Source organism: Macrotis lagotis, chromosome 4 (assembly GCF_037893015.1).
Source record: "Macrotis lagotis isolate mMagLag1 chromosome 4, bilby.v1.9.chrom.fasta, whole genome shotgun sequence".
In the NCBI taxonomy this organism is placed as follows: domain Eukaryota; kingdom Metazoa; phylum Chordata; class Mammalia; order Peramelemorphia; family Peramelidae; genus Macrotis; species Macrotis lagotis.
This window is the reverse complement of record NC_133661.1, coordinates 49,350,572-49,378,053: the sequence shown is the minus strand read 5'-3', so window position 1 is coordinate 49,378,053 and position 27,482 is coordinate 49,350,572. Positions and strand designations below refer to the sequence as shown.

General features: G+C 49.6%; 1 protein-coding gene across 4 annotated transcripts; it reads left to right on the top strand.

Annotated features, from left to right (window-relative positions):
• Window positions 1–86: 86 nt before the first annotated feature.
• Window positions 87–10,710, top strand: ULK3 (unc-51 like kinase 3). Of its 4 annotated transcripts, none has more exons than XM_074232722.1 (16): window positions 87–240; window positions 584–724; window positions 839–959; window positions 1,192–1,296; window positions 3,765–3,908; window positions 5,081–5,163; window positions 5,584–5,739; window positions 5,857–5,962; window positions 6,305–6,345; window positions 6,740–6,842; window positions 7,639–7,703; window positions 7,793–7,871; window positions 7,963–8,003; window positions 8,293–8,340; window positions 8,558–8,624; window positions 10,187–10,710. In XM_074232722.1, exons 1-16 carry the CDS (start codon window positions 139–141, stop codon window positions 10,306–10,308), a joined length of 1,524 nt encoding a protein of 507 aa, XP_074088823.1. In that variant the 5' UTR covers window positions 87–138; the 3' UTR covers window positions 10,309–10,710. The 4 variants fall into 4 exon arrangements, with proteins under 4 accessions (XP_074088823.1, XP_074088821.1, XP_074088820.1 ...); XM_074232720.1 differs by lacking the exon at window positions 10,187–10,710 and adding an exon at window positions 8,806–10,160 and having other exon boundaries at window positions 587–724; XM_074232719.1 differs by lacking the exon at window positions 10,187–10,710 and adding an exon at window positions 8,806–10,160.
• The last annotated feature ends 16,772 nt before the right edge of the window (window positions 10,711–27,482 follow it).

Here is a 27,482-nt window from a genome sequence, read left to right as displayed (position 1 = left end):
CCCCGCCCCCCGGCCGCCGCCCGGCCCCGCCGCTAGGCCCGGCCCGGCTCCGCGGGCGCCGTGGGTCGGGCCGGCCGCCCTGCAGCGCTCCGGGCCGGCGCTGGGGGCAGCGCGGAGCCGCGGCGGGCCGCGAGCAGCATGGCGGGGCCCGGCTGGGCGCCCCCGCGCCTGCACGGCTACATCCTCACGGAGCGCCTGGGCAGCGGCACCTACGCCACCGTCTACAAGGCCTACGGCAAGGTGGGGGCGGGGGCGGGGAGGGAGGGGGCGCGCCACGTGACCGGCCCGCAGCCTGGGTCCGCCGCCTGGGCCCCTCCCCTCCCCCTCCCCGCTTCTTGCTTCTCACTTCCGGGGTCTCCCGGGCCCAGCCCAAAGCCCCCCAGGGCCCCCCACCCGCCTAGTGAGGCCCTGTGTGGGGTCGGCCTGGTGCCCCTCCCCCCGGGCGGGGCTGGGGGCGGGGCCGGGGACAGGGCGGGGCTGGGGGTGGGCGGGGCCTCGGGCGGGCCGGGCGGGGCCTCGGGCGGGCCGGGCGGGGCCTCGGGCGGGCGGGGCGGGGCCGGGGTGACACCGAGGCGCCCCCCAGAAGGACACCCGCGAGGTGGCCGCGGTCAAGTGCGTGAGCAAGAAGAGCCTCAACAAGGCCTCGGTGGAGAACCTGCTGACGGAGATCGAGATCCTCAAGGCCGTGCGGCACCCCCACATCGTGGAGCTGAAGGACTTCCAGGTGGGGCCTCCTGACCCCGGGGCCGTGCCCGCCCGGCTGCCCCCCGGTGCCCGCCCGGCTGCCCCCCGGTGCTGGTGATGACCGCGGTTCTTGACGTCCTTGTGTCCTCCCCAGTGGGACAGCGACAACATCTACCTCATCATGGAGTTCTGCGCGGGGGGCGACCTGTCCCGCTTCATCCGGACGCGCCGCATCCTCCCCGAGAAGGTGGCTCGCGTCTTCCTGCAGCAGTTAGGTAAAGGCCTTGGGTGGGTGGGATTTGGGGACGAGCAAGGAGAGGTGGTCCCGGGGGTGGCGATGCTGCGGCCGGGGCGGGAGCTCTGGATGCGGAGGGGGCGCAGGGAGCCAAGGGGAGCCGAGGCCCTCCCGCCCCAGCCTCCCCTCCACAACTGCAGGCCGCAGGAAACCGGGGAGGAGGGAGGAGTCCAAGTCCAGAAATGACTTCTCTGCCCCGTTCCGTCCTTCAGCCAGTGCCCTTCAGTTCCTCCACGACCATAACATCTCTCACCTGGATCTGAAGCCGCAGAACATCCTGCTGAGCTCCCTGGAGAAGCCTCACCTCAAACTGGCAGGTACGTTCCCAGAGCGGGCGGGCAAGGGTGGCCCAGCTTCTCTCCTCCCCCACCCATGTCTTTCCTCCCCCTCATAATAGCGTATGAGCCTTCACCCACAGGGATGGGCAGCCCCGAAGAGTCATCCACGCACCCTCTCACCTGGGCCCCCTTGGGAACTTTTGTAAGAGAGTTGATTGTCCAGGGTTAAGAGTCAGGCTCTGGCTGGGGTTTCGGGGTCAGGCTGTCAACCAGGTTGTGGAAGATTAGGGGTCACTCTATGGCCAGGTTAAGGGTCAGACTGACATCAGGATTACAATTCGGTTCATATGGAGGATTTGGGGTCATTCTCAGCCATGCAGATGGTCGTTTTTCTCCATGGTCAGTTCATTGGCTAAATGGGCATCCTGACCCCAGGGGACTCTCTTGCCAAATGGTGTGGATTGGGTGTGCAGTGGAAAGGGCCCTGCATCTGGGAAGTGAATCTCAGCTCTCTGAGATAGTAGATAGAACACCAGCCCAGGAGTCAGGAGGACCTCAGTTCAAATTTGAACTCAGACATTTAATAATTTTACTTAGCTGTGTGGCCTTGGGCAAGTCATCTAAACCCATTGCCTTGAATTAAAAATTTGAAAAAAAAATTTCAGCTCTACCCCTTTTTTCCCTATATGGATCTTAGAGGAATGGCTTTCCTTCAAAGGGTTATGGTGTCCTCTACAGAGGGAGAGAATTGGATAAGGATTCTGTATTCTCTTCTAGTCCTCAGCCTGTGACCCTACAGATTCTTATTCATTTTGGCCTTGACCTGGTAGAGAAAACTCTCTGCCTCCCTTCAAAGGTTCTGAGGTTCTGGGCCCCTGTGTCCAGGCCTCCAGATCTGCCTGGGTTGACCCATCCAGGTTGAACCACCCAGGTGGTTGGGTCCCCGGGCCTGTGCTCACTCAATGATGTAGGGAAAATGAAAAGAAGACATAGTGCCTACTTGGAACTGGTCATAGACCAACTCCTAACTGACCACAGACTGATGATTTTTAACTTTTTAAAAATTTCATTTCACTTTGTTGTATTTTAAATTCAAAACTGACTCCATCACTTCCCACCCTGTACTAGAGAAGGCCATCATTTGATATGGGGGGGGTGTCTATAGAGATAGACATCTGGATGGATGGATGGATAGATGGACACATATGTATGTACAGTCACACGCTGCACACTTCTGTTTGTCCCATCTTCCCCTGGAGGTGGCTAGCATCTTCCAGTTACTCTTCACACAGTATTGCTCTTTCTGTACATGACATTCTCTCGACTTTGCCCATTTCACTCTTCATCATTTCACGTCTTTCCATGTTTTCCTAAGATCGACTTTGATCGACTTCTTACTGAACAGTACTATTTCATCACAAGTGTATAGCACAACTTGTTCAGCCATTCCTCAATTGATGGGTGTCTTCTCTATTTGCAGTTGTTTGCTACCACAAAGAGAACTGTGATAAGTAGTTTAAAACATTGAGATTCTCTTCCTTTTTTTCTGATCACCTTCAAAAACAGACCTAGCAGAGATATTGCTGGGTCAAAGAGTATGCAGTTTTCTAACTCTTGGGGCATGATTCCATGGGCATCATTCTCCAAAATGATTGGATCTTTTCACAGTTCTACCAACAGGGTATTAGTGTCTCGACTTTTCCACATACCCTAAACATTTGTCATTTCTTCTTTCTATCACTTTAGCCAGTCTGGGGTGTGAGATGATATCTCAAAGTTATTTTAATGTGCATTTCTTTAATCAATAATAACTTATTTTGTCTTATGATTACATAAAGCTTTGATTTCTTTATCCAAAAACTGCCCTTTAATATCTTTTGACGCAGACTAATCCCTAATCTTGATCATAGCCCAACTAATCCTGGCCACAGACCCTTACCCTGGTCACAGACCGTCCCTAATCTTGGCCACAGTCCGAAGCTTGATCCTTGAATGCCTCCCAGTGTGTTGTCAAGACAATCCCTGGTTAGAGGAAGGAATGGAACAGGAGAGAATGAGGTCTAGTGTAAACCTCATGTGTGTGTTTATGAGAGGGCCCCCAATAATGGCTATGGATTGGCACGGGCATGATGACTGCCAGCTTTTGAGTTACAGTCCTTGAACCTAAATCAGAAAAGAGAGAGATCCCTTGGAGAGCATAGGTCAGGGAAGTCTTCCTGGAGGAGTGAGATTTGAGCTGGCCCTGAAAAGAGAGCAAGGATTGGGGCAGATGGAGAGGAGAAGGCATCCTTAGTAGGGAGAACAGTGTGGGCAGTCTCTGAGGCAGAAAGGAGCCTCTGTGTCCAGAGGGTCAGGGGAGGGGGGCTAGAGGACGTAATATTGGAGTGGATGGTAACACCAAATCATGGAGAGCCTCACAAACACTGAGCTTAGGCCGGGGGGCCTGTGGTGCCTCTTCTTTACTCACCCTGCAAGAACTGACCCTCACTCTGTCCTTCCCCACACAGACTTTGGCTTTGCACAGCATATGTCCCCATGGGATGAAAAACATGTGCTCCGAGGGTCCCCCCTCTACATGGCCCCCGAGATGGTGTGTCGGAGGCAGTATGATGCCCGGGTGGACCTCTGGTCTGTTGGCGTCATCCTGTATGGTAAGGAGCCTTCCTTCAGGTGGGGCCAGCTGAACCAGCAGTAGCTGCCTCATCAGAGCCTTCTTGAGTCACACTCCCCTACTCCCTTTTCCTCCTCCTCTTTGCCCATCCCCATTGTCCCATGTGTTCAGGAAGAGGCAATCTGGACATAGAAAGATAAGGAATAGGGGTGGCTAGGTGGCACAGTGGATAAAGCACCGGCCCTGGAGTCAGGAGGACCTGGGTTCAAATCTGGTCTCAGACACTTAATAATTACCTAGCCGTGTGGCCCTGGGCAAGCCATTTAACCCTGTTTGCCTTGCAAAAAAAAAAAAAAAGAAAGATAAGGAATGGATGACAGTGGGTGCAGTGTGGCTTGTTGAGGTGGACAGAACCCTGCGCCAGGCCTTAGGAGCTTTGGGCAGGCTTACTTGCTGTGTGACCTTGGGAAAGTGACCCTTCCCTTTGCTGAGTTTTTTAATTTAGAAAATATAATGGGGCAAAGTTAGTTGATGACTCAGGGCCTCTTCCTCTGTAAGATTCTGTGTCTCTGAGCCCACGACTCTGAAGGTGCTTCCTTTTGACAGAAATATTCCCCTCTCATCTTCCCCTTCTTCCCTTGAAAAACCAGAATCCCATGTGCATCAGTATCTTAGAGAATGGAGATGAATCAGGGAATGGATTTTCTGTTGCGTGGAATGTCAACATCCTGAGGACAGACACTGTTTCAGTCTTTTCTCTGTATCTCCAGTACTGTGCACATAGTAAAACCCAGATCAACGCTTGTGATTGATCTCTGTTGGAATTAGGGACAAGCCAGGTTCCATTGCCTGGACCTGGCCAGGGCATCCACTTCTCTTAACTTGCTTCAGCCCCCTGTTAGCATCTGGGTCCAGCAAGGAGAGGGAAGTGAGAGATAGAGCTAAGTGGGCTGGCCCGGGCCTTCTGAGTGGAATGATCTGGGCCTTCTTAGTGGGCTCGCCTGGGCACTCAGCTTTCCCCCTCTGTGAGATGGGCTTATTACTTTTTTCTATATAATGTCCCCTAGTAATGTGTGGGGAAGGAATTTAGTGGACCTTCCCCAACCTCCCCTTCCTTTCTCCCCATGGGAACCTGGAGGGCTTGTGACCCCCTCCCCTCAGGGTCTAGCACTGACAGATCCCCAACTTCCCTCTTTCCCTCCGGCAAACCAGAGGCTCTTTTTGGCCAGCCGCCTTTCGCCTCCAAGTCATTCACAGAACTGGAGGAGAAGATCCGGAGCAACCGAGTCATTGAGGTAGAACCAGGGCCCAGAGCAGTGGGGTGATGTGGGATCCTGAGGAAAGCACAGTCAGGCTAGGAAGCCCACCTGGTTCTTGTTCTGACTCTGCCAGGGGTGCTGACTGCCCTGGAACAACTCAGTTTCCTCTGATCAAGTGGGGATAACGGGTCTCCCTTGTGTGTGTCCTTGGACAGAGCCCCTCACCTCCCTGAGCTTTGATTTTCTCATCTATAAAAGGAATGGTTGGTGGCCTGTGAGATCTCGGACCTGGTGATCCTGCAGGCCCTGGCTGCCTCTCAGGGCTGGTGGACAGTGATGGTCTCTGTTGGGTGGAGATGGAGACCCACACCAACTCCTGGAGTGAGGGTCCCTTGGCCACTGTCCCAGTCCTGCTCGTCCCTCACCCTCTGCTCACTGAGCTCCTCATCTCCCCAGCTTCCCACTCGGCCCCAACTCTCCCGAAATTGCCGAGACCTCCTCCGTCGACTCCTGGAGCGGGACCCGGACAAGCGCATCTCTTTCAAGGACTTCTTTGGTCACTCCTTTGTAGATCTTGAGCATATGCCAAGTGGGCGGAGCCTAGAGCTGGCGGTGAGTGGTGGGGGGCCTGGGTAAAGGGAAGGAGGTGGTTCAGAGTCATTGGGAGCCCAAGGGCCACAGGCACCCCTGACCCTGCCTCCCTTGGATTTTTTCCCCACCCCCTCCCAGACTGCTCTGGTTGTGGATGCTGTGAAGAAGGACCAAGAAGGAGATGTCTCGTCTGCCCTGACTCTCTACTGCAAAGCTCTAGACTACTTTGTACCAGCCTTACACTGTGAGTCCCCATCCTTCCCCCAAGAGGTCCAGAAGCTCTGTGCGGGCTAACACTAACAAAGGATGAGGTTAGATTTAAGGACAAACTTCCTGACCATAGAGATGGAGGAAGATTGGAGGTGGCCCCAGGTTTCCTACTGGAGGGAGTGGCCAGCATTAAGGCCCAGCCAGGACTGGAAAGGGGGCTGAACTAGAGGATTCCCTATAGATCATTCATGTGGGCAGCAGGGGGCTAGAGAAATGGCTTGTCCTACTCATGTTACTCTAAGATTTGGTGTCCTGGGGGATTTAGTGCCCTGAAGATTCCCCCAGGTGACCTCTTCACCCCCTATTCCTTTCTCAGATGAAGTGGATGCCAGGCGCAAGGAGGCGATAAAGGCAAAGGTCAGTGAATGCTCAGTGGCGCTCTGTTCCCTCCATGCATCCACCCTCTATATCAATCTCAGATCATCTACATCTCCAAAGACCCCTAGAGAATGGGGTTCTCTGTGCCTCGGCTTCCTCCTCTGTAACATAGGGCTAAGTGTGATGTCCACTATCAATAAGTGATCTTGTGATGTTGATCCTTCCCACTCTGGGACTGTCCAAGATGACCATGGAACCTTCCTCCTCCTGAGCCAAGAAATGTTCACCCAAGGATGGGGCTTCTATCCCTAGGGTGTGTGTGTGTCTGTGAAGGGGGGAGTTTGGGATGGAGAAGAATTCCAAGAGAAGGCAGATCCCCCATCCCCATCCCTTTACCAAGTCTGGTGCCTCCTGATCCAACACCTTCTTGCAGGTAGGACAGTACGTATCAAGGGCAGAGGAGCTCAAAGCCCTGGTCAACTCCTCCAACCGGGCCCTTCTCCAGCAGGGCACCTGTGCCCGAGACCTCCTCAAAGGTACTCCTCCCACCCAGTCTGGCTTCCCTTTCTAATGCTGCCTTGAAGTCATTCTATAAGCCCTTTCCTCTCCACATCTCTGTGACTAGGATTTGCACAAATAGTCCTTTTCTGTTGAGCTCCTTCACCCTCCTTTTCCTCATCCCAAAGAATCCACAACTTCCTTCAGAGCCCACCACCTCACCATTTGTTACCACTCTCCCTCTCTTGAAATAGCCATGTATTTCTTTTTCCTGGGGACCTCCAGAATATCCTGAGGGCAGGGATTGTTTGTTTTTGAATCCTCAGTGCCTACCTTAAAGCCTCCCCAAAAGTGGGTACTGAGCTGTATATGCTTATTGAATTGGAACCCCTGTTTTGTTGGACAGGGGGATTGACTTGCCTGTTATCAAGGGAGTCAGACTGGAGACTTGAACCCAGGCCTCCTTCCTGACTCCTTACTCTAGTTCCCTTGGATTCCTCAGTCTGCACAGCTTGAATTCCCAGATCTTTTGGGGGAGACAAAATCACCTACCTGATGGGGAACACTAAACCTATCCATGCTTAAATATTTAAGTAAGGTGTGGACATAGGCAAGGTCTAAGGACTTCAGGCCTTTACTAGCTGACCTTGGGGAAAGTTCTCTGGGCTTCCTAAGGTCCAGCTTGTAGCCAAATTGTGTTTGGATTAGATTCAACTGGAGCTCATGGAGCTTGGCTTCCTGAGTGGGGGCATGTTTGAAGGGGGCAGGGGAGGGTGAAGCCTCTGTGATTCTTCCTCTGCCCCCTTGGTCTCTCAAACCTTGGTCTTGTTACAGAAATGGCCAGAGACAAACCCCGCCTCCTGACTGCCCTGGAGGTGGCTTCGGCGGCTATGGCCAAGGTGAGTACCCATGGGCACACAGGCTGGCAGAGTGAGGACCCCTCTCCTGCCTACCATGACCTCCCTAGAGAGTCTAACCTCTCTTCTAGGAGGAGGAGGGCCAAGATGATGGAGCTGCTCTGGACCTGTACCAGCAAAGTCTAGAGGAACTGTTATTGCTTTTAGCAGGTGAGTGAGCCAGGGTACTGCCAACCTGACTTTATGTATGCCCCTGCCCTGCCTCGGGCCTAGGTCTCACAAAGCCCCCTTCTCTTTGCAGCTGAACCTACAGGGAGGAGGCGGGAACTGCTGCATGCTGAGGTAGGCCTGGGAGCTGGCAATCTCTTCTCTTCCCTTCCCCTCTTACTCCCCATGAGAGTCAGACAAGGTATAGATTGTGGGGTGCTGCCAGAAATCCCTGTGGGATTTCTGCAGGAGAACAGAGATAGGAAAAGACCTATCAGGCCTGAGGTGGTCTGAGAAGCCTTCTATGGGAAATTATAAATGGGAGCTCCCTGGTGCTTTTGGGGGACAGTATGAAGTTGGGCTTACCCTTCCCCCACAGTGAGACTGTGGATAATGGGGAGGTGGTGGCCTCTCTCTCTAACAGATCCAGACCTTGATGGGGCGAGCAGAGTACTTGAAGGAGCAGATCAAGGTATTGGGGCTGACACTCCTCTTGTTCTGTTTTTGGTGTCTCTCCAGCTCTCCATCTCCATGTTGGTCTTTCCCATCTGTTTACCCTGGCATTTCCCCATCTCTTGGTCTTCCTCCCTTGGTCCCTCATTGCTTCAGTTTCTTTCTCTCTTTCCCATTTCATGTGTCTACGTTGTCTTTCATTTGTCTTTCTTTCCTTTTCTCTATTTTTCATCCAGATGAAGGAGACTCGATGGGAAGCTGAGTCTGTGGACAAAGATGGGCTGTCCGAATCTGTCCGAAGCTGTGAGTCCTGGCAGTTAGTGGCCAGAAAAGAGCAGAGGAGAGGCCTAGGGAGGAGGGAAAAGCAGACTGGGGCAGCCAGATGTCCCCCACCTCTCCAGCCAGAGAGGATGGGGACCTTGGGAAGACCCTCAGAGGGCCTCCTGCTTCCCTGCTGGCTCACTCTTGTTTCTCTCCTGCACAGCCTGTACGCTGCAGTGACCCTGGGCCCAAGAGTCAGCCCTCTCCCTCTGGAGGTACTCTGGAGTCCTGCCCCCAGACACAAACCTCAAGGAGCATGACAGGAGGAAGGGGGAGCCCTCCAAGAAGTCAGGGTATAAACCATCCAGGGAAGAGTGGTCCTGTGGGCAGGAGACTCTCGGCTTCTCCCTTTTCCTCCTGGAGAAGGATTATGGGACCGCATTCTGGTATCTCATTCTTCTATTCCCCCCACAATAAACTCTTAGGCCAGGTCTGAAGGGGATTCCCTGGAAGAAGAGGGTCCTCTTCTATATACTTCACTCCAGTGTCCTGTAATAATCCTTCCTCACTGGCGTTCTGACCCCAACTTCTCCTGCCCTCTTGGCTATCCCCGGGGGCTTCCTCTGCTGAGGGGCTGAGGTCTCTGGCAGTTCTTTCTAAGTATGCCTGGGAGCTTCTTATTACTCACCCTCTCCTTTTCTTTTCCCTTTTCACTCCCTAAACCCACTGGAGGGGCAGAGATGCCCAACTGATGATTGTCCCCTTTGATCTGGTGGTCTGGGGCCTCCTGAGCTGGGCTACCCTCCCTGGCCATGGCCAAACTGACCCTCCCAGGAATCAGGAAGAGCGAAGCTGCACTCACTTTGATGATGAAGCTTCTTGGAGGGTTCAGGAGTGGACCTGCTTTCCTTTCCAGAACATGTGGGTGGGGCTCCCCATCCCTCACCTGGCCTCTTTCTGTCTCTAAATCCTCATCTTTGGCCCCTTCTCCCTAGACCAGGGGTGAGGAACAGCCGGCACCATATAAGGCCTGCAAAATCATTTGGTCTGACCCTGCCAAGGCAACTGCAGGCAGGACTCGAAATTCAATAAATCTAAGAGTTTTGGGAGTGTGATTGAAATAGATGACCAAATGTAGCAGGTTCATTTTTAAGTTTTATCAGAAAAGGTCCTTCCCTGCAGACTATCTTGGGGAGCCTGGCGATCAGCCACAGTGTACACAGAGATCCCCACTCAGGGTCCCCTTTTCCAGCCCCTTTAGACTCAGTGACCGTCCCAAACAGTTGGTTGTGTTAACTGCGTCAAAGACAATCTTGGTTTAACAAAATAATAATCCTTTAAACTTGAAACTTCATCTCTGCTTACTGTGAGGAGTCAGATGGGATAGCAGAGGAAGTGACCAGGAGATGGCAGACTGATTTTTAAAAAGTGGATCCCATCTCTGGGAGGCAGGGAGACGCTTTCCTAAGCCTGGATCACTTCCCTGCCCACAAATCCATTGCCTGGATAAAGGAATAGGCTTTGGGAGTGCTTGGGGCTGCAAGGATTGAAGGTGGCTGGTTGTGGCTTTGGGGAGGGGGGGGGCTCTTTCCGAATGTCTTCAGATGCAGTTAAACTAGCCCAGGTTCAGGAGTCAAACCCACCCTTGACTGGCTGTGGGATCTCCAGCAAGGCTCCAGCTTGTGAAGTGGGAGTGATGCTCAGTAGATGTTTCCCTTTTTCCTGACAGGATCATTAAAAGGATTGAATGAGATGAAAACATCCAGAGAATAGAAAAAAATATTGTCTTTGCTAGTGGGAAGCAGCATCATGATTCCTTTGGGTTGGTCTAAAACCAAAGCAGAACCAAACCCTAGAGAGAATTCTGTAAAAATAATAACCAGTATTTATGTAGTATAGGAAGGTTTCCAAAGGGCTTTTTACGTATTACCTTGTTTGATCCTCACAACCCGGTGAGGGAGGTGCTATTTTTACTTCCATTTTGAGAAGGAAAACTGAGTCTGAGAGAGTAACTTAATCTGGGGATCACATAGCTAGTAAGCATCTCTGGCAGAATTGCCCTCCTATCCAGTCTGGTTAAAGAGAATATGCTTTATTGTTATCTCAATTAAATTATTTTCTAACGCCACTGGTCCTCTTGTCCTTTTCCTGGGAGATGTTACCTAAACATAGGGGTTTGCGTGTGTGTGTGTGTGGCAGGGGGAATGTTGCTTTCTCGTGCACGGGGCAGGGCTTGAGGGTTCCAGCATCCAGGGAGGGAAATCTGGTGACCTGGTGACAGTGAGGAGAGGAGACAGGGATATATCTTTTTCTGTTGTATCTGGGGGCTCCAGTGGTCTTCCAAAGGAGGGGGCAGCCATACTGGTGTGGTGGAACTCCAAATTCAATAAATTTAGGAGCTTTTTAAGAGTGGATTATTTACCCAGATATATTCCATGAATGATGCTATAAATATCCAAAATAGCCCTTGACAGAAAAAAGGTTCCCCACTCCTGACCTAAGGAAAATGGCACATTTAGCTTTTAACTGTCCCCACTTAAAGGAGGGACCACCAAGATAATGGGGAGACCTTCAGCCCTTGCTATTGGCCCAGCTAGAATCCATTCCAGACCCAGCCTGGGTGCCCCGGTGACATCGCTGCCTCTGCCAGCTCGGGGACTGGAGGGAGCCTGACAGCAGCGTACCTTTGTGTATCAGGGTGAGCATGAGAGATGGTTGACCAAGAATAGGCCCCACACCTTAACTTCACAGACCCCAAACCCAGCCCAGCCTAAGACTCAACTGTCTCCGTTTTGTTCTGTGTCGACCAATGCTCACTGGTACCGCAGAAAGAACAGAGAATTTGGATTGAGAGGACCCGGGTTCAAATCCAGGCCCTGCTACATTCTATGCTGTGACTTTGGGCAAGGTCACGGTTGGATGGCAGTTGGACAGGAAAGCCCGCAGGGTCTGAGCCTGCCTCCCCAGGCTTATTAGCCATCCATTCCCTTCCGAGCGCCTGCTTTCCCCTCACGCATGACCAAGGAGGAGTCACAGACTTCCCCTCCTTGATTGGTGCCCCCTCCCCACTCCTGGCACAAACTCCCCAGGGCCCTTCCAGGCTGGGTTCCACCCCCCACTTCCTCTTCAGGGGAGGCCTAGGCTGAGCCCCACAAGGTGCCAGGGGCTCCCGTAACTTGGCCGCCTGTTCTCTGTGCACAGGCCGCTTCTCCTGCCCTCCCCACCCGAGGATGCCCGCTCCCTGTGGACCCGCCTGTCTGGTGGGCTTCCCCTCTGGAGGAATGAGGGGGGTCCTGGGGCGCCGCCCTGCTCTGAACCAAGGACCCTATGGAAGGACCGGGAAGCCCCCCAGGGCCCCAGGGCCCCAGGGCCGGGTCCACGAGGCTGAGAAGAGGTGGGCGCCTCCCGGCGGCTCTGTTTTCAGGAGGTGCGGGGCTGGCGGGGCCCACATGCTGCTGCCAGGGTGGGGGGCGAGGCCGCGGGAGTGCGGGGCAGCGGGGCCCGGCTGCTGGGTCCTGCGGGGCCGGAGAGGGGCAACACGAGGCCTGGGGGCCCCAGGCTGCAGGGGGGCACCGGGCGGGGCGGCCGCGGCCCCTGCCGCAGCCCTGGACGCTGGGGGCGGGGGCGAGGCCGGTGACCAAGCACAGCGCCCCCAGATCCCGACCCCGACGAGGTGCGAGGCCCCCTCCGCCCCGGCCCGCCCCGGCTTCTGGTCCCGGCCAGGGGCGCCCCGGGGGCCCGAGTCCTCGCGGCCGGGCCCGAGGGCAGCCAGAGCGCGGCCCCGGGAGGCCCGGTCCGGCCCCAGCCCGGCCCGAGGGCCGCAGCGGTCCGGCCCCAGCCCGGCCCGAGGGCCGCAGCGGTCCGGCCCCAGCCCGGCCCGAGGGCCGCAGCGGTCCGGCCCCAGCCCGGGGGGCGCCGGCCGCGCCGGCTCCTCTGGCCCCGCGGCGGCACAGGCGGCCTCGGCCGGCCAGACGCAGGGCGGCAGCGGGGCAGCCCCCGGGGGCGGCGCGGCAGGCCTGGGGAGGCCCGGCCCGGCCCGGCCTCTGCGCGCCCCCCGCCCCGCCCCCGGGAGACCCCGCCACGAAGGAGGGGCCCCGAGAGAGGGGAAGGGGAGCGGGGACCCCGAGGCCCCCGGAGCGCCCCTCTCCAGGACCCCTCCGTGGCAGCAGGAGGAAACTGAGGCCGGGGGCGGGCGGCCCCGGGGCAGGGGAGCGGCCTTTTCCAGGGGCTCCCCTCCCTCTGGCCCCGCGGGGGTCGCGGGGAGGGCCCGGCTGGTTCTCGCCTCCCGCGAAAGCGCTTTTGTCCCCCCACCCTGAGGCTCCGGGGAGGCGTGGTCTCCCCTCCCCCCACTGGAAAGGCCTGGGCTTTCAGAGGGAGGGGGTCTGTGGGGGGTGCATGGGGGCCAGCCGGGGTTGGGGGGGGAGGGAAGGGACGTGTGTGCGCGGGGGGAGTGGGGGGCTCCAAATCCTCCCTAGCCGGACCCCCAGACCCCGTGCACTTGTCTGCGGGGTGCCCCAGAAGCCCCCTTCTCCCAAACAATTTTGTTAACTGGACATCAGAGCCCCCCCAGCAGGAGCTCCCCGGCCCCTCCTCCTCCTCAGCCCCCCCAGCCCTCTCCTCCCTCTTGCAGCCCCCCCAGTCCCTGCCCCCTTCCTTCTCTTCCTCCCCCTCCTCTTCCTCCTTCCTCCCAGCTTCTCCTCCTGCCCACAGACCCTGCTCCCGAGCCCCTGAGCCGGCCCAGGGCCGCGGGGCCGGGTCGGGGGCCCGGCGGCCTTTGCAGGCCAGTCCTGCCCCTGGTCTTTTCCCGGCCGAGATCCTGGGGTGGTCTGAGAGCGATGCTGCTCAGTCCCCCATCTCGGCTCTTGCGGCCGAACTCCGTGAAGGGCTGAGTTAGTGAGTGATGATCCGAATGCAGGAAAAACTGCACAAAAAATGCAAAGAAAGTTAGGAAGAGCAGCCTCACTTCCTCCTCGGAGCCACTGGGTCCAGTGGCCAGATGAGAATCAGGACGATGGAGGCGGCCCAGGATGTGAGATAGGGTTAAGGGACTTGCCCAAGATCACACAGCTGCTGTAAGTGTCAAATGTCCCAGGTCAGATTTCAAACTCAGGCCTCCCTGACTCCAAGGCCAATGCTCTATCCACTGGGCCACCATGATACACATTTAAAAAACAAATGTAACAAGTTCATGGTTTCAAATATAATTTTTATTTTTTAATGCCAAAATATTTGTATTTTCTAGAGCTCATCACATTTATAATAAAATAGAATTTATAATAAATATAATAAAATAATTCTTTTAAAGTTTTCTGTGGAATGTCAAATCAACAAGTCAAGTAGTTTCATCAAGTACCCACTTTGATGCCAGGCACTTTGCTAAATGCTGGGGCCACAGAGAGGCAAAAACAGAATCTGCTCTCCAGGAGCTATCAGCTGAATGGAGAGAAGAGCCAACTGCTGTGTCTGCATAAGCTCTAGACAGGCTAAGTCGAAGTTGTTAGTCTCTGGGAGAAGCATTTCAGGAGAATCAGGAAAGCCTAAGAGAAGGTGAGATTTTTTTAGCTGGCACTTCAAGGAATCTGGGAAGCAGAGATGAGGGAAATGCCAAGACACATGCCCAAAGTCAGGGGATGGAATGACTTGTGTGAAGAATGCAAGAAGAAGCCTGAAAATGTAGGAAGGGACCAAGTTATGAAGGACTGTAAAAATCAACCAGGATTATATCTTCGATCCTGGAGACAATAGGAGCCCCTGGAGTTTATCAGAAAACGGAATAAAATGGGGGCGGCTAGGTGGCCCAGTGGATAAAGCACGGGCCCTGGAGTCAGGAGTACCTGGATTCAAATCCGGCCTCAGACACTTAATAATCACCTAGCTGTGTGGCCTTGGGCGAGCCACTTAACCCCACTGCCTTGCAAAAACCTAAAAAAAAAAAAAAACCCAACATGGAATAAAATGGTCAGACATGCACCTTAGGAAACTCACTTCAGCTGGAGACTAATCAGGAGGCTATCAAGATGTTCCAGGTATAAGGTGATGAGAACTTGTACCAGGATGGAGTCAGTGTCCAAGGAGAGAAAGAACCATTTATGAGACATGCTGCCGAGGTAGAATTGATAGGACTTGGCAACAGATTGGATTGGGGGGGGGGGGGTGAATGAGAGTGAGAAGTTGAGGATGATGTCCGAGTTGTGAGGCTTCAAGTGACAGGGGGCCTTCAAGTTGTGGCAGGGAGGATGGTGGACCCCTTGACCCCAATAAAGAAGTTGGGAAGAGGGGAGTGTTTGGGGGGGAGAAGAGAATGAGATCAATTTTAGACATGTTGAACTGGGAAGCATGAGCATGTTTACAGGTAACATGGCAGCAGCCAGGAAGTGGGGAGAAATTGGATGTTAGTGAAAGAATGGGGATGGGTGATGAAGGGGACAGTCTAATGGAAGAGATAGGTTAGAATGGGAAAAAGGCCACTTGATCATGTGAGAGAGGGGTGAAGGAGGAGTGGTAGGAGAAGGCATATGAGTGATATGAGAGGAAAAAGAAGAAGGAATTCAAGGTGAATGGCATCCAGGTTTTTTTTTTGTTTTTTTTTTTTAGTGAAATATGAGGCAGTCTCTGCTGAGAGGGTGGAGGCCCGGGAGTATAGGAAGTTAAGAATGAAGGATAAAAAGATTTGGAAGAACTGCTGTGGTGAGTCATGGAATGGGTGTTGCCTCAAACTGAGGCCTTTTAAAGATCTCAGCTTATAAAGGCCAAAGTCTTCCACTGCATCCAGGGTCATCTCCAGGAATCCTGTTTCATATCTGGCCACTGAACCTCACTTTCTCCTCTGGAGCCATCTAAGCTTCTATGAAGCTCTGCAGGGAGGTTGGCTCTATGACAAACACTGTGTGTGTGTGTGTGTGTGTGTGTGTGTGTGTGTCCATGCGTTAGCCCTAGATTTTAGGGGTACATTTTTTGTGACATTTTCGGGACTAGAAGAATTCCTGTGTTTATGAACCTGACCTCAGATTGGGGAGAAGCCAATGTCTAGGCAGGCATATGGGTATGAGATGTGTTACACTCCGTGTGTGGTATGTAGCTTTGCATTCAAAAAACAACCAAGATCAATAATTGCATAGGGAAGGCCCTGGGTTAAGTGCTGGAAAGACAAATATATAAGAGGTCCAAGGTTGGGGGCAGAAGGTCCAGAAGGGTAAGAATGAATTTGCAGATGATCCAAGAGAATGTGAAATGAATGAAAATGAGAGGTCTTTGAAAAAGACCAGGAGAAGGTTTCAAGGAGTTGATGGTGCTAGAGTTGGATACTGGGAAAAAAAGCAACACAGTACAGAATAGAAAGGCAAAATTCTATTTGGCCCGAAGGACCTACATTTGAAACCCTGTTGGCCACTGGCTGCGTGACTGAAGGCTTTGTTTCACGCCTCTGGGTGCTTTGTTTCATGTCTCTGGGTTATGGTTCCTTTGTCTGTAAAATGAGGGTGGTGACAGTCCATAGCTAGTCCTGATGGGACCTGTTTTGTCAGCAACAGTGGGAGTTGAGATAAGATCTCCCCAGAGCTTCCTAAGAATGGTTTGCTAAGAATGGGGAGGGAGGTAGTTGGATATGAAAATGACTTTAAGGATCATCTCCTCCAACCCCCTCCTTTAATTTTTTCAAAATGCTTCTATCTGGTGCTAGATTTCATTTCTTCCTTCACAACATCTCTGACCAACTTCTCTCCACTCACCTGGTCACCACCACCCTCATTACCTCTTGCTTAGATTATTACAACCTAACTGATCTCCCTCCCTGGCTCATGACCCTCCCCATTCCAGTCCATCCTCCACTCCCCAACTAAAGGGATTTTTCCTAACACACAGGTCTAACCACCACACAGTCCTAAGAAATTCCAGTAGCTCCCTGTTGACGTCAAGATCAACAGTCAAATCCTCTGTTTGGCTGTCAAAGGCTTTTAACAACCTTGGTCTCATCCTCCCTTCCCAGTCTTCTTAACCCTTCCTTCCCTTCCAAGAACTGAACAGTTCAATGATATTAGTCTCTTGATCTTCACATGAGAAATTCCAACTCTGGTTTTCACACCCAAGAGTCAGTTGCCTCTAGGAATGCTCTCCCTCATCACCTCCCCTTCTCAGTGTTCTTACCTTCCTTCAAAACTCACCTCACATCCTATTTTTCTGCAGAACACCTTTTCCAGTCCCCCTTGCCTCTCCTCCCTCCTCCCTCAATGGTCTTCTCAGCAAGATGACTTTCTTTATACTCTGTATATATATATATATATATATATATATATATATATATGTATGTATCTTGCATGTTTTTTACACATCTCCCCATTAGACTGTGAGTTCCCCCAAAGCAGGGGTTGGGTTTTTTATTATTTTTATTTTTATTGAATATAATTTTTCTCCTAATCTCACTTCCCTCCCTCACTCCCCACAGAAGGCAGTCTGAAAGTTTTTACATTGTTTCCATACTGTACATTGATCAAAATTGAATGTGTTAAGAGAAAAATCATATCCTAAAGGAAAAAACAAAATATAAGAGATAATAAAATTACATAATAAGATACTTTTTAGGGGCAGCTAGGTGGCACAGTGGATAGAGCACCGGCCCTGGAGTCAGGAGTACCTGAGTTCAAATCCGGCCTCAGACACTTAATAATTACCTAGCTGTGTGGCCTTGGGCAAGCCACTTAACCTCATTGCCTTGCAAAAAAAAAAAAACAAACCTAAAACAAAAAAGATACTTTAAAAAAAAAAATTAAAGGTAATTGGTCTTTGTTCAAACTCCACAATTCTTTCTTTGGATATAGATGCTATTCTCCATCACAGATACCCTAAAATTGTCCCTGATTGTTGCACTGATGGAATGAGCAAGTCCATCAGGGTTGAACATCACCCCCATGTTGCTGCTAGGGTGTACAATGTTCTTCTGGTTCTGTGCATCTCGCTCAGCATCAGTTCATGCAAATCCCTCCAGGCTTCTCCGAATTCCTGTCCCTCCTGGTTTCTAATAGAACAATAGTGTTCCATGACATACATATATCACTGGGGTTTTTTTTTAGGTTTATTTATTTGTTTGTTTGTTTGTTTGTTTGTTTGTTTGTTTATTTATTTGCAAGGCAATGGGGTTAAGTGGCTTGCCCAAGGCCACACAGCTAGGTCATTATTAAGTGTCTGAGGCCGGATTTGAACTCAGGTACTTCTGACTCCAGGGCCGGTGCTCTATCCACCGTGCCACCTAGCTGCCCCTATACCACTGTTTATTAAGCCATTCCCCAATTGATGGACATTCATTCAATTTCCAATTCTTTGCCACCACAAATAGGGCTGCTATGAATATTTTTGTACAAGTGATGTTTTTACCCTTCTTCATCATCTCTTCAGGGTATTGCTGGACCAAAGGGTATGCACATTTTTATTACTCTTTGGGTGAAGTTCCAAACCGCTCTCCAGAAAGGTTGGATGAGTTCACAGCTGGGTGTAACATTTCTTTGTATCCCAGGTACTTAACAATTGCTTGTTGTTGAGAACTGTATCTCAAGAACTGTACAGTCCGGCTCATACAGTAGTAATGAGGATAGCTAGCACTGACGCAGGGTTTTAAGATTTGCAAAGCTCTTTATATATAGTAACTCACAGCGACCCTGGCAAGTAGAAATTATCAGTACCTCCCACTTAACTAAGGCAGAGGATAAGTGACTTGCCCACTTGGTAAGTGTCTGAGGCAGGACTTAAATTCTGGTCTTCTTGACTCCTTTGATCTATCCACAGGGTCATCTCGATGACATACATCAAGGAATCCCCATAGCATTTGAGTGATCTGCTTCTTCCTGAAGACCTTAAGGAGGGGGCTCCACCATCTCTCTAGATAATTCTATTCCAGTTGGACAATCTCATTTTTTAGAAAGCAGCTGTTGTATTCAATTGTTTATCAGTTGTGTCTAATTCTATGACCCCATTTGGGGTTTTCTTGGGAGAGATTACTGAAGTGGTTGGCCATTACCTTCTCCAGCTCATTTTACAGATGACAAAACAGGTAAACAGAGTGAAGTGATTCTTCAGGCTCACCTAGCTTGTAAGTGTCTGAGACTGAATTTGAACTCATAAAGGTGAGTCTTCTTGAGTCTAAGCCTTGCACTCTATTCACTATGCTCTTATCTGCCTCAAGTAGGGAAAAGCACAGAGATGGGGCAGCAGAAAGAGATGTGGTTTGACTGGAATCTAACATAGGGGAACCCTGGGTGATGCCAACTATGTCGATTGTGACACCCTGGTAAAGCCATCTTGACAGGTGAACTAAACCAAGATGACAGTGACTAATAGACCTCAAACCCATCAGTGATTAGGGGCTATACCCCAAGAATGTGGAGACTTTCTTTTGGGGAATGGGAGATGAAATGGGAGATGAAAATAGTAGGTACTGTGGAATGCAACAACTACTTTCCAAAAATTAGATTTTCCAATAGTGGAATAGACTAACTGGAAGCCCCCACCTTTGAGGTCTTCAGACAGAAGCAGGACACTCAAATGTTATGGGGATTCCTTGATATATAACATCTAGATGATACTGTGGAAAGATCAAAGGAATCAAGAGACCTGAATTCAAATCCTGCCTCAGATGCTTACCAACTTGGTGACCCTGCGCAAGTCACTTGACCTCTGCCTTAGCTCCCTCATCTGTAAAGTCAAGCATTGAAGATGCCAATATCACCCCCCTGCATCCCTGGCCATTGCCAGTCTTAACTTTTGTCTTGCTTCTGGACTTAGGTGACTCATGAAGACAGAATGAGGCTGAAGACTTTGTGTAGTTCTGCCTCACTTAAATCCAGTTTATGTTCAAGTCAAGGCATCGCCCCATGATGACATTGCTTCTCTTTAAAAATGAAGGATGACAGAATAGAGAGACAATAGTATGAAATAAGAGAGGGCAAGCATTTTGGTCTCCAGTTTTAGACGGACTTTAATGTTATTCAGGAGGCAACAGGGAGCCAATGATAGCTTTTGAGTAGAGGAATGACAGTATATTAGGAAGATTTTTTTTTTTTTTGCAGTGGTGTAAAACTATTAAGTCTAATAGAATGGAAGCTTTTTGAGAGCAGGGATTTTTTTTTCCATTTTTGTTTTAGTAGCTTCACTTCTTGGGACAAGTAATGACAATAAATACCTGTTCACTGACTGTTAACAGGTGGGTGAAGAGAATGAAGGTGGTTCTAAAAGAATGAAAGCTAGAGGGTAGAATAATAAGCCAATAAAACAGTATACATAGAGAGGATACAATGAAATACTGTAGAGGGAAGACTGACAAATCACTGAATGTGGGGTGTGAGAGGAAAGGAATGATGACTGCAAGGTTATATTGCTGGGAGAGTGGGAGGATAGCCATGCCTAACAAAACAGAGATGTTGGGATGAAGCAGTTCTCAAAGTGAAGAAGATAATTAATTCTCTTTTTAGTATATATTTTGTCCTTTAAAGCAAAGCATTCTAGAGGTATCTGAGAAATCATATAAGTGAAACTCTGTCTCAGGATGAGAAATTCTTCATGATGGCAGAAAATTCCGGTAGTCAAATCCTCCAAGTCTAATAAGGTTTTGGTAAAGCCTCCTCCACCTCCACCTAACATTCATAAACTATCTTTTTCAATTGAAAAACATTAAGTTTTAATTTTAAATTTAAAAATATTTAAGCTATCACTTGGGTTCATGTCCCACTGCTAATATTGCCTAGGTAACCCTGGGAAATTAATCAAATCACCTGTGAATTTTCAGGGAACTCTCTACAACTGAAGGTTACTGAGAAGGTGTCATCTTGTTTTGGCAGAGGGATTTTCCTAAACTGGGAGTTCCCTCTACCAATGAAATCACAGGTCCAATAATATTCCTTATCTATACATTTATTTTTTTATTTATTTTATTTTGTTTTTTGCAAGGCAATGGGGTTAAGTTACTTGCCCAAGGCCACACAGCTAGGTAATTATTATGTGTCTGAGGTCAGATTTGAACTCAGGTACTCCTGACTCCAGAGCCAGTGCTCTATCCACTGAGCCACCTAGCCACCCCTATCTATACATTTAAATTGATGAAATTGCTGCATTTTGAGTCTGACTGTGGCATAAGTGGATGATGCACTGTTGAATGTGCTCGTGAGTCAGGCTTCATGTTGACTGAGCCCCTGCTTCTAGAGCAGGATTCTGGAGGGAGCGGTTGCTAGAGATGCTTGGACTCCTGTATTATGTAGGTTTAGAGATGATTTGTACTTTGACCATCTTGTATAATAAATAATTACTTGTGAATGTTCCATGAGAAACCATGTGGCACAGAGCAGAGAGAGCTGACTGGGAAGACTTAGGTCCAAGGTGGCCTCTGGATGCTTCTCTTTTCTCTCTGTCCCTTTGTGTCTGTCTGTCTCCCTCTCTCTCTCTTCTCCCCTTGCTTTATCACCCTGGTTTTCCCTCCCTCTAGGTTTTAGCTTTTCCATTTGACAGCAGAATGTCCTAAGAAGACTAGTTTCCCCTTGAGAGTCCAGCCAGCCCTGGGGAAGAAGTGGGGCAGATGGAGGCCAGGAGAACTCAGACAAAGAACACATTTTCCAAATGTCACCAGACCCTGAGGCAACTGGACTGTCAGCTGGCTGGGAGGAAACCATCTGGCTGTTGGAGGGATGGTGAGAGTTGGCAGGGGGGGGGGGGTGAGGGAGATGCCTGGAGCACATGGAGCTTTGGATGGCCGATGCCAGCACAAACCCAAGGACGAACTTGGTTCACTGGTCTGCTCTTGCCTCCCAATCTCCACTGGATGAAATAGCCTGGAGCACGGGCTTCTCTTCCTGCCTTTGCTTGGCTGGATAACCTTGGAAAAATGTCACTTGGCCTCTAAACTGGGCTCTCCCAGGGCTAAATTGCTTCTGCTCCATGAGCCAAGAGGAGGTAGAGGAGGGTGCTTCTTAGTGGAGGTCACCCAAGATTAAGTGTTCAGCTATGCATGTGTCAGAAACTATTCTAAGCTTGCTAGGGTATGCAGCCAAAAGAAAAGACAGTTCCTGCCCTTGAGGAGTTTATGTTCTAGAGATCATACATTTAAAGCTAGAATGGATCTTTTAGAGGATATTGGGTTGGGCCTCATTACTTCATTTTAAAGATGAGGAAACTGAGGCCCAGAGAGGTTAATGGCTTACCCAGGGGTCATACATCTGGAAAGGATCTGAGGCAGGATTTGAACACAGCTCTTCCTTACCTTGTCTAGCCCTCTAGTTGGCTACCTGGGGGTAGGGAAGGATAAGCAGGGTCACAGATAAATAAAATACAGGATAGGAGATAAAGGAAGTAAAATTTCTATAGAAATATTTGAGAAGGGATAAAAGCTTTTTAGCTGAGGGGATCAGGAAAGGATTTTCAGGAAAAACTGCTGCTGAGCCTTAATGTAAAATAAGGAATCAGAGAGGTGGGGATGAGGAAGGAATGCATTCCTCCCCAGCCTTTAAAGCCCAATGCAAATATCATCTTCTCCAGTCAACAAAGACTCTCCTTCCTCAACACACACACACACACACACACACACACACACACACACACACACACACCCCACTAGCACATACAGGTTTGTAGATTATTTGAATCTCTCTTCTGTACTTACATCATTTTGTACAATAATTAATTACTTGTGAATGATCTGTGGAAGACAATGTGGCATAACGGATAGAGAGTTGACTAGGAAGGCTTAGGTTCAAAGTGGTCTCTGGTGTATCCTGGCCCTGTGAACTTGATCAAATCATTTTTTTTTTAGTTTTTTGGCTAGGCAGTGGGATTAAATGATTTGCCCAAGATCATAGTTTGGTAATTTTTAAGTGTCTGAGTCTGGATTTGAACTCAGGTCCTCCTGACTCCAGGGCTGGTGCTCTATCTGCCACGCTACCTAGCTGCCCCTGATCAAATCATTTTAAGTTTTTAGTGCTCTATAAAGCTTTCTCCAGGGAAGGAGCCAGTCTGTACTGGTAGGTTCCTATTATCAGTGAAGTAATAATAATGATAATAGCTCATATAAAACACCTTAAAGTTGTCATATATTATCTTATTTGATCCTCACAACAGTCCAGAGAGATAGGAGTTATTATCTCCATTTTACAGATGAGGAAACTGAGACATAGAAAGATTCACAGAGGGTGATGGGACAAGTGTGTGGGACAAGATGGCAGATGGGAGTCTTTCTGAATCCAAGGATCTCCTCCCATCCTCCTCCCATCCACTGTGCCACCTAGCTGTCTCCTAGGACCAGTCCCTCTAAGTTTCATGCATCTACTAGCCTGTAAGCTTCATGGGAGTAGGGATTGTGTCTCATTCAAATCAATACTTTTTATTAATTGACAACAAAAGATTCCCTTTTCTGTGACAATCCGTCAGGACAGACCTAGGAATAAGGTAGGGTAAAGGAGGAAACACACAATTGGAGAGAGAGACCAACAAAGAGACAGAGAATTAGAGGCAAAGGAGACCTATTGAAGGACCAAATGGAAGGAGGAGCAGATTCTGGAGAAAGTAGAGACAAAAGAAAAGAAAATAGGAAGTCAGTGACTAAGAGACTAAGGGGTTCTAATCCCTAAAATCCTTTGGACTACTTTCCTCTGTTCTTTATGCATCCCTTCCTTTCACCTTGCTGTCCTTTCATCCTTGCCTTTAGGCATCCCCTTCATCTGTCTCCTACTATTTTAAAAAATTGCAATCATTCCCTTGTAGCTGTGCCTTCTTCCTTCCCTAAAAGTCTGGCAGAAGATCCTCAGGGGACTCCTGGTGTCCAGAGGAGACATGGGCCTAAGAACAGAACCCTGGCACATTGACTAACTGGCTGGGTGGACTTGGACAAATCCCTTCTTATCTCTGAGATCTCAGTTTCCTTTTTTTTTTTGTTGGTAGGCCAGTGGGATGAAGTGATTTCTCAAGGTCACACAGCTGGTAAGTACCAAGTCTCTGAGACTGGATTTGAACTCAGGAGCTCTTGACTACACTCCAGTGTTCTATCCACTGTGACGCCTAGCTGCCCCTCAGTTTCCTTTTTTTGTAAAGTGAAGGAGTTAGAGTATCTCAAAGATCTCTTCTTGTCTGGGAGATTTTATAGTCCTTGACTTTTAGGTCGATCCCCCTGCCCCCCCCTCAGTATCCCAGTGAGGCAGAAGGAAGGGAGGCGCAGGGGCTGCAGGTCTTTCTTGTTGCATCTGGAGATAAACTTGTGAAAGAAGGGAGAGGGAAGAGGGCAGCCCCAGGATCTGGTGAAGTTCCCGACTCCTGCCAAAGACTGCAAGAGACTCCAGCCATTGACTCACCATGTGCCTTACTCTTTCCCTTTCTAAAGGGAATATTGGGGGTGGCTAGGTGGCACAGTGGATAGAGCACCGGCCCTGGAGTCAGGGGTACTTGGGTTCAAATCTGGTCTCAGACACTTAATAATTACCTAGCTGTGTGGCCTTGGGCAAGCCACTTAACCCCACTTGCCTCGAAAAAAACCTGAAAAAAAAAGGGATTATCATATGCAAAGTGATACACAAACCTTACAGAAATATAAACTATCATTCTTCTTCTGTAGCTCTGCCCATTTTCTTTATGCCCCCATTAAACCTACTTCCTCTTATCAGGGCCACTTTCCATTCCAAATTCAATGACTGAAATGCTTCCTTTTCCAAGCAACCCCTTGTTCTTGGTTAAATGGGGCTAGGGTTTTGTGTGTGTGTGTGTGTGTATGTAATACACCAAAGCATCCCCACAAATTCTCCCTTAACTCTCTTCCCCCCCCTTCCTCCCCAGTACATACATCCATGCCTAGGAAGACATTCCAATTTTAATTTCTAATTAAAAGTGAAGCAGGAAACCACCGAAGTGAAAGACACGAATCTGTCACCTTTCATTATGTGAGAAGCCCCTCCAAGGCAGGGTTCCAGTGACTGAACTCCCACCTCAGGGAGCAGCTGCAGACGTCAGGGCCTCTGGAGCCTAAGGCAGAATTGAGTTCACCTCAGCTCGCCATCTCTGGCTCCCCCATATCCCCCACGAAAGCTACTGTCCTGAAATCCAAGACTGGGGAGATGAGGGAGGAGATCACTGGACTCTGTGCTATCCTGGATCCCCTCAGAACAAGGGGGATAAATTCAAACTTTGGGGTCTAAATAGATGATAAGCTCCACAGTACTTAGGAAATCTTTCATTTGATCAAGTTGGCCTCTATTTCCTGGAAGTGACATTTCTTCTTCTGTCTTCATGTCTTTGTCTGGCTGTCTTTCATCTCTGAACTGTACTTCAGTCTCACCTTCACCTAGTACCTTTAGCTTCCCTCAAAACACAGTTTGGGGGGCGGCTAGGTGGCACAGTGGATAGAGCACCAGCCCTGGAGTCAGGAGTACCTGAGTTCAAATCTGACCGCAGATACTTAATGACCTAGCTGTGTGGCCTTGGGCAAGCCACTTAGCCCCATTGCCTTGCAAAAACTAAAAAACAAAAACAAAAAACAGTTTGGTCCTATTGCCTCAGGAACCTCTTCTCTGCTTCTGTAGCCCTGGTTATTAGCACTCTCGAAGTTATTCCACATCACTTTGTATTTATTTATATTAATTTGCTTGCATACTTGTATCTCTCTAGTAAAACATATAATGGAGGTAGAGTGACCCCAGGGGTCATTCCATGCATATAAGCTTCAGGGACTGTTTTGTTTTTGTGTTTGAAGACTTGGGACATAGTAAGCATTTTGTTTGGTGAATTGAATCCAATTCATCCTATCAGCCCTGGGAAGGGTAGATGGAACGGATTACACCCATTTCACAGGTGAGAACACTGAAGCTTAAAGGGGCTACGACTTGTCTGGGGGTACATTTCAAAACCAGATTTTAAACCCAGATCTTCACTTCCTATTACATTCTTTCTACACTTCTGATTCCTCTTTTAATCTATCAGAGTTATGTTCTCCAAGGATTTGACAAAATCAGGAGTGAATATCAGATTATGTGCCGTCTTAGGGAGGGGGGAGGTAATAGAGAAAAATTTGGAATACAAGATCTTATGAAAAATGAATGCTGAAAACGATCTTTGCATGTAAAAATGCATAAGAAAAAACAAAATCAGGAGTGAGAAACCACTGATGGGAGAGACACATTTCTAAGAGGTGATATCTCTTTATATACCTATAATTGTGAGGGAAAAAACCCAACAGCTTTTATTTGTTTTTATTTAAATATGACTTTAAAGCCTCCCCCATCACTTCACCATGTGTGACTGGGAAAATTCTTGTGAGGGCAGAACTTTGGGGCTTATTCTATTGAGGAGTGAAACATGATTGGACAAGGTGGGTGGTATGGGGACATCTGTTTAAATACAAGAAAAGAGTCATGTGGTTTGGGCTGAGATTTTATTCTTCACTATGACAGCTGAGTTTTGAGTTTTAAAATCAAAAAGTCTTTTTACTGGAGAAAGGGAAGACATTAGGGTTAGGGACTTCCTCCAGAGAGAACAGAGCCCAGCTCATCCCAGTTGGAGATACCCAGCATGACATTGCCCCATACCCAAGAAGCCATACAAAAACTTGACTTTGAGACTCATGACTGGATTTTGTAGCATCATCTGGGCTGAGGTCTGATCCCAAAGTTGGGTTGGAGAGGGCAATCCTTTCTTCCTTTCCTTCAGAACCTTAGTTGCCTGAAAAATGGGAAAGAGGGGAATACTCCTCACCCTCACCCAGTGGCTTTGGGGAGGCAAGGTGAATTAAGTCCTGGTGTGAATGTGCTTTAAGAGCTCCAGAGGGAAGAAATGATCCTGGTGAGAATGGAGAGCCCAGGAGAGTCCAGAAAAGAGAACAAAAGGCATGTTAGTATAGGTTTTCCAAAGGACTCAGTTGGTAAAGCCATCAAAATGAGGGGCCCTCAGCAAACCAGGCTATAATAGAGGGAGAGATTTCTGGGATCGATATCTTCAAGGTATTGACTCATGTGGATATTTCCTGTGGAACTGGGGTTAGGGAGGAAGGTATACCAACTGGTATGAGTTTGAGGGCTTGTTCGGAGAAGTGAGGGATCAGTACAGACTGGGGCTAGCTTTGTGGAGGAAAGGACTTGATGGATGAGCAGAATCCCTCCTACCTTCAAGATCCAGACTAGCGGGGGAGGATGGACTGCTTGGAGATATGCAGCAACAACAGGGAAAGAACCCAAGGGTCTTGCATCCCAGTCCAAATCCCTCTCCCCTTCCCCCACCATGCTTTCTGGCTCCATGTCTCAAGGTAAGAGTCAGTGCTTGTACTACTGTGTGTACAATGGCCCCTGAATACTGAGGTCTGTGAGTCAACATGGAAATCCATGTCTTGGTCTATGTGTATTGTGTGTGTGTGCATTTGGTTTTGTGCTTGTGGTTATGTATTTTGGTATATGTCTGAATAGGTCAATGGAGCTCTAGGTTTGTGTATGTCTGTCTATGTATTTGTTTGCAGGATGAGGTGTGTTTGAACGACACCAGGTCCAGAGATTCCAACTTCCTGTACTCACATCCTTAAATGTCAGCCCTACACTTGACTGAGGGAGCAGGGCTTTGCTACCAGGGCAGCCCTGTTTATACCTATCCCCTTGATAAGGGACCAAAGATCAGGATATCAGGAATGTGTGGGGGGGACCAGAAGGCAGGTTCTCAACTAGAATGGAGGAGGACCTTGGAGAAATAGGAACTCAGAGACAGAATGTGGGTCACTGGGAAGGGAGCCCTACCTGGACCCCAGGGGAAGTGATTCTGCTCTAGAGCTACCCTCCCTGCCTGCCAGCTGTGTCTCCCAATACCCAGCCATTCTTGTACTATCCATCCCATCCCTACATATCACACTGAAGCAGGGTTGGGGCAGACTGACAGCCTTGGGGGGCTGAAGGTAGAAATGGGGGGGGG

Bases quoted from the DNA above. Each gene is read 5' to 3' on its own strand.
- ULK3 (XM_074232722.1), top strand. From the start codon at position 139: ATGGCGGGGCCCGGCTGGGCGCCCCCGCGCCTGCACGGCTACATCCTC. The intron at 960-1,191 runs GTAAAGGCCTTG...TCCGTCCTTCAG, and splicing joins CGTCTTCCTGCAGCAGTTAG to CCAGTGCCCTTCAGTTCCTC. The intron at 6,843-7,638 runs GTACTCCTCCCA...GTCTTGTTACAG, and splicing joins TGCCCGAGACCTCCTCAAAG to AAATGGCCAGAGACAAACCC.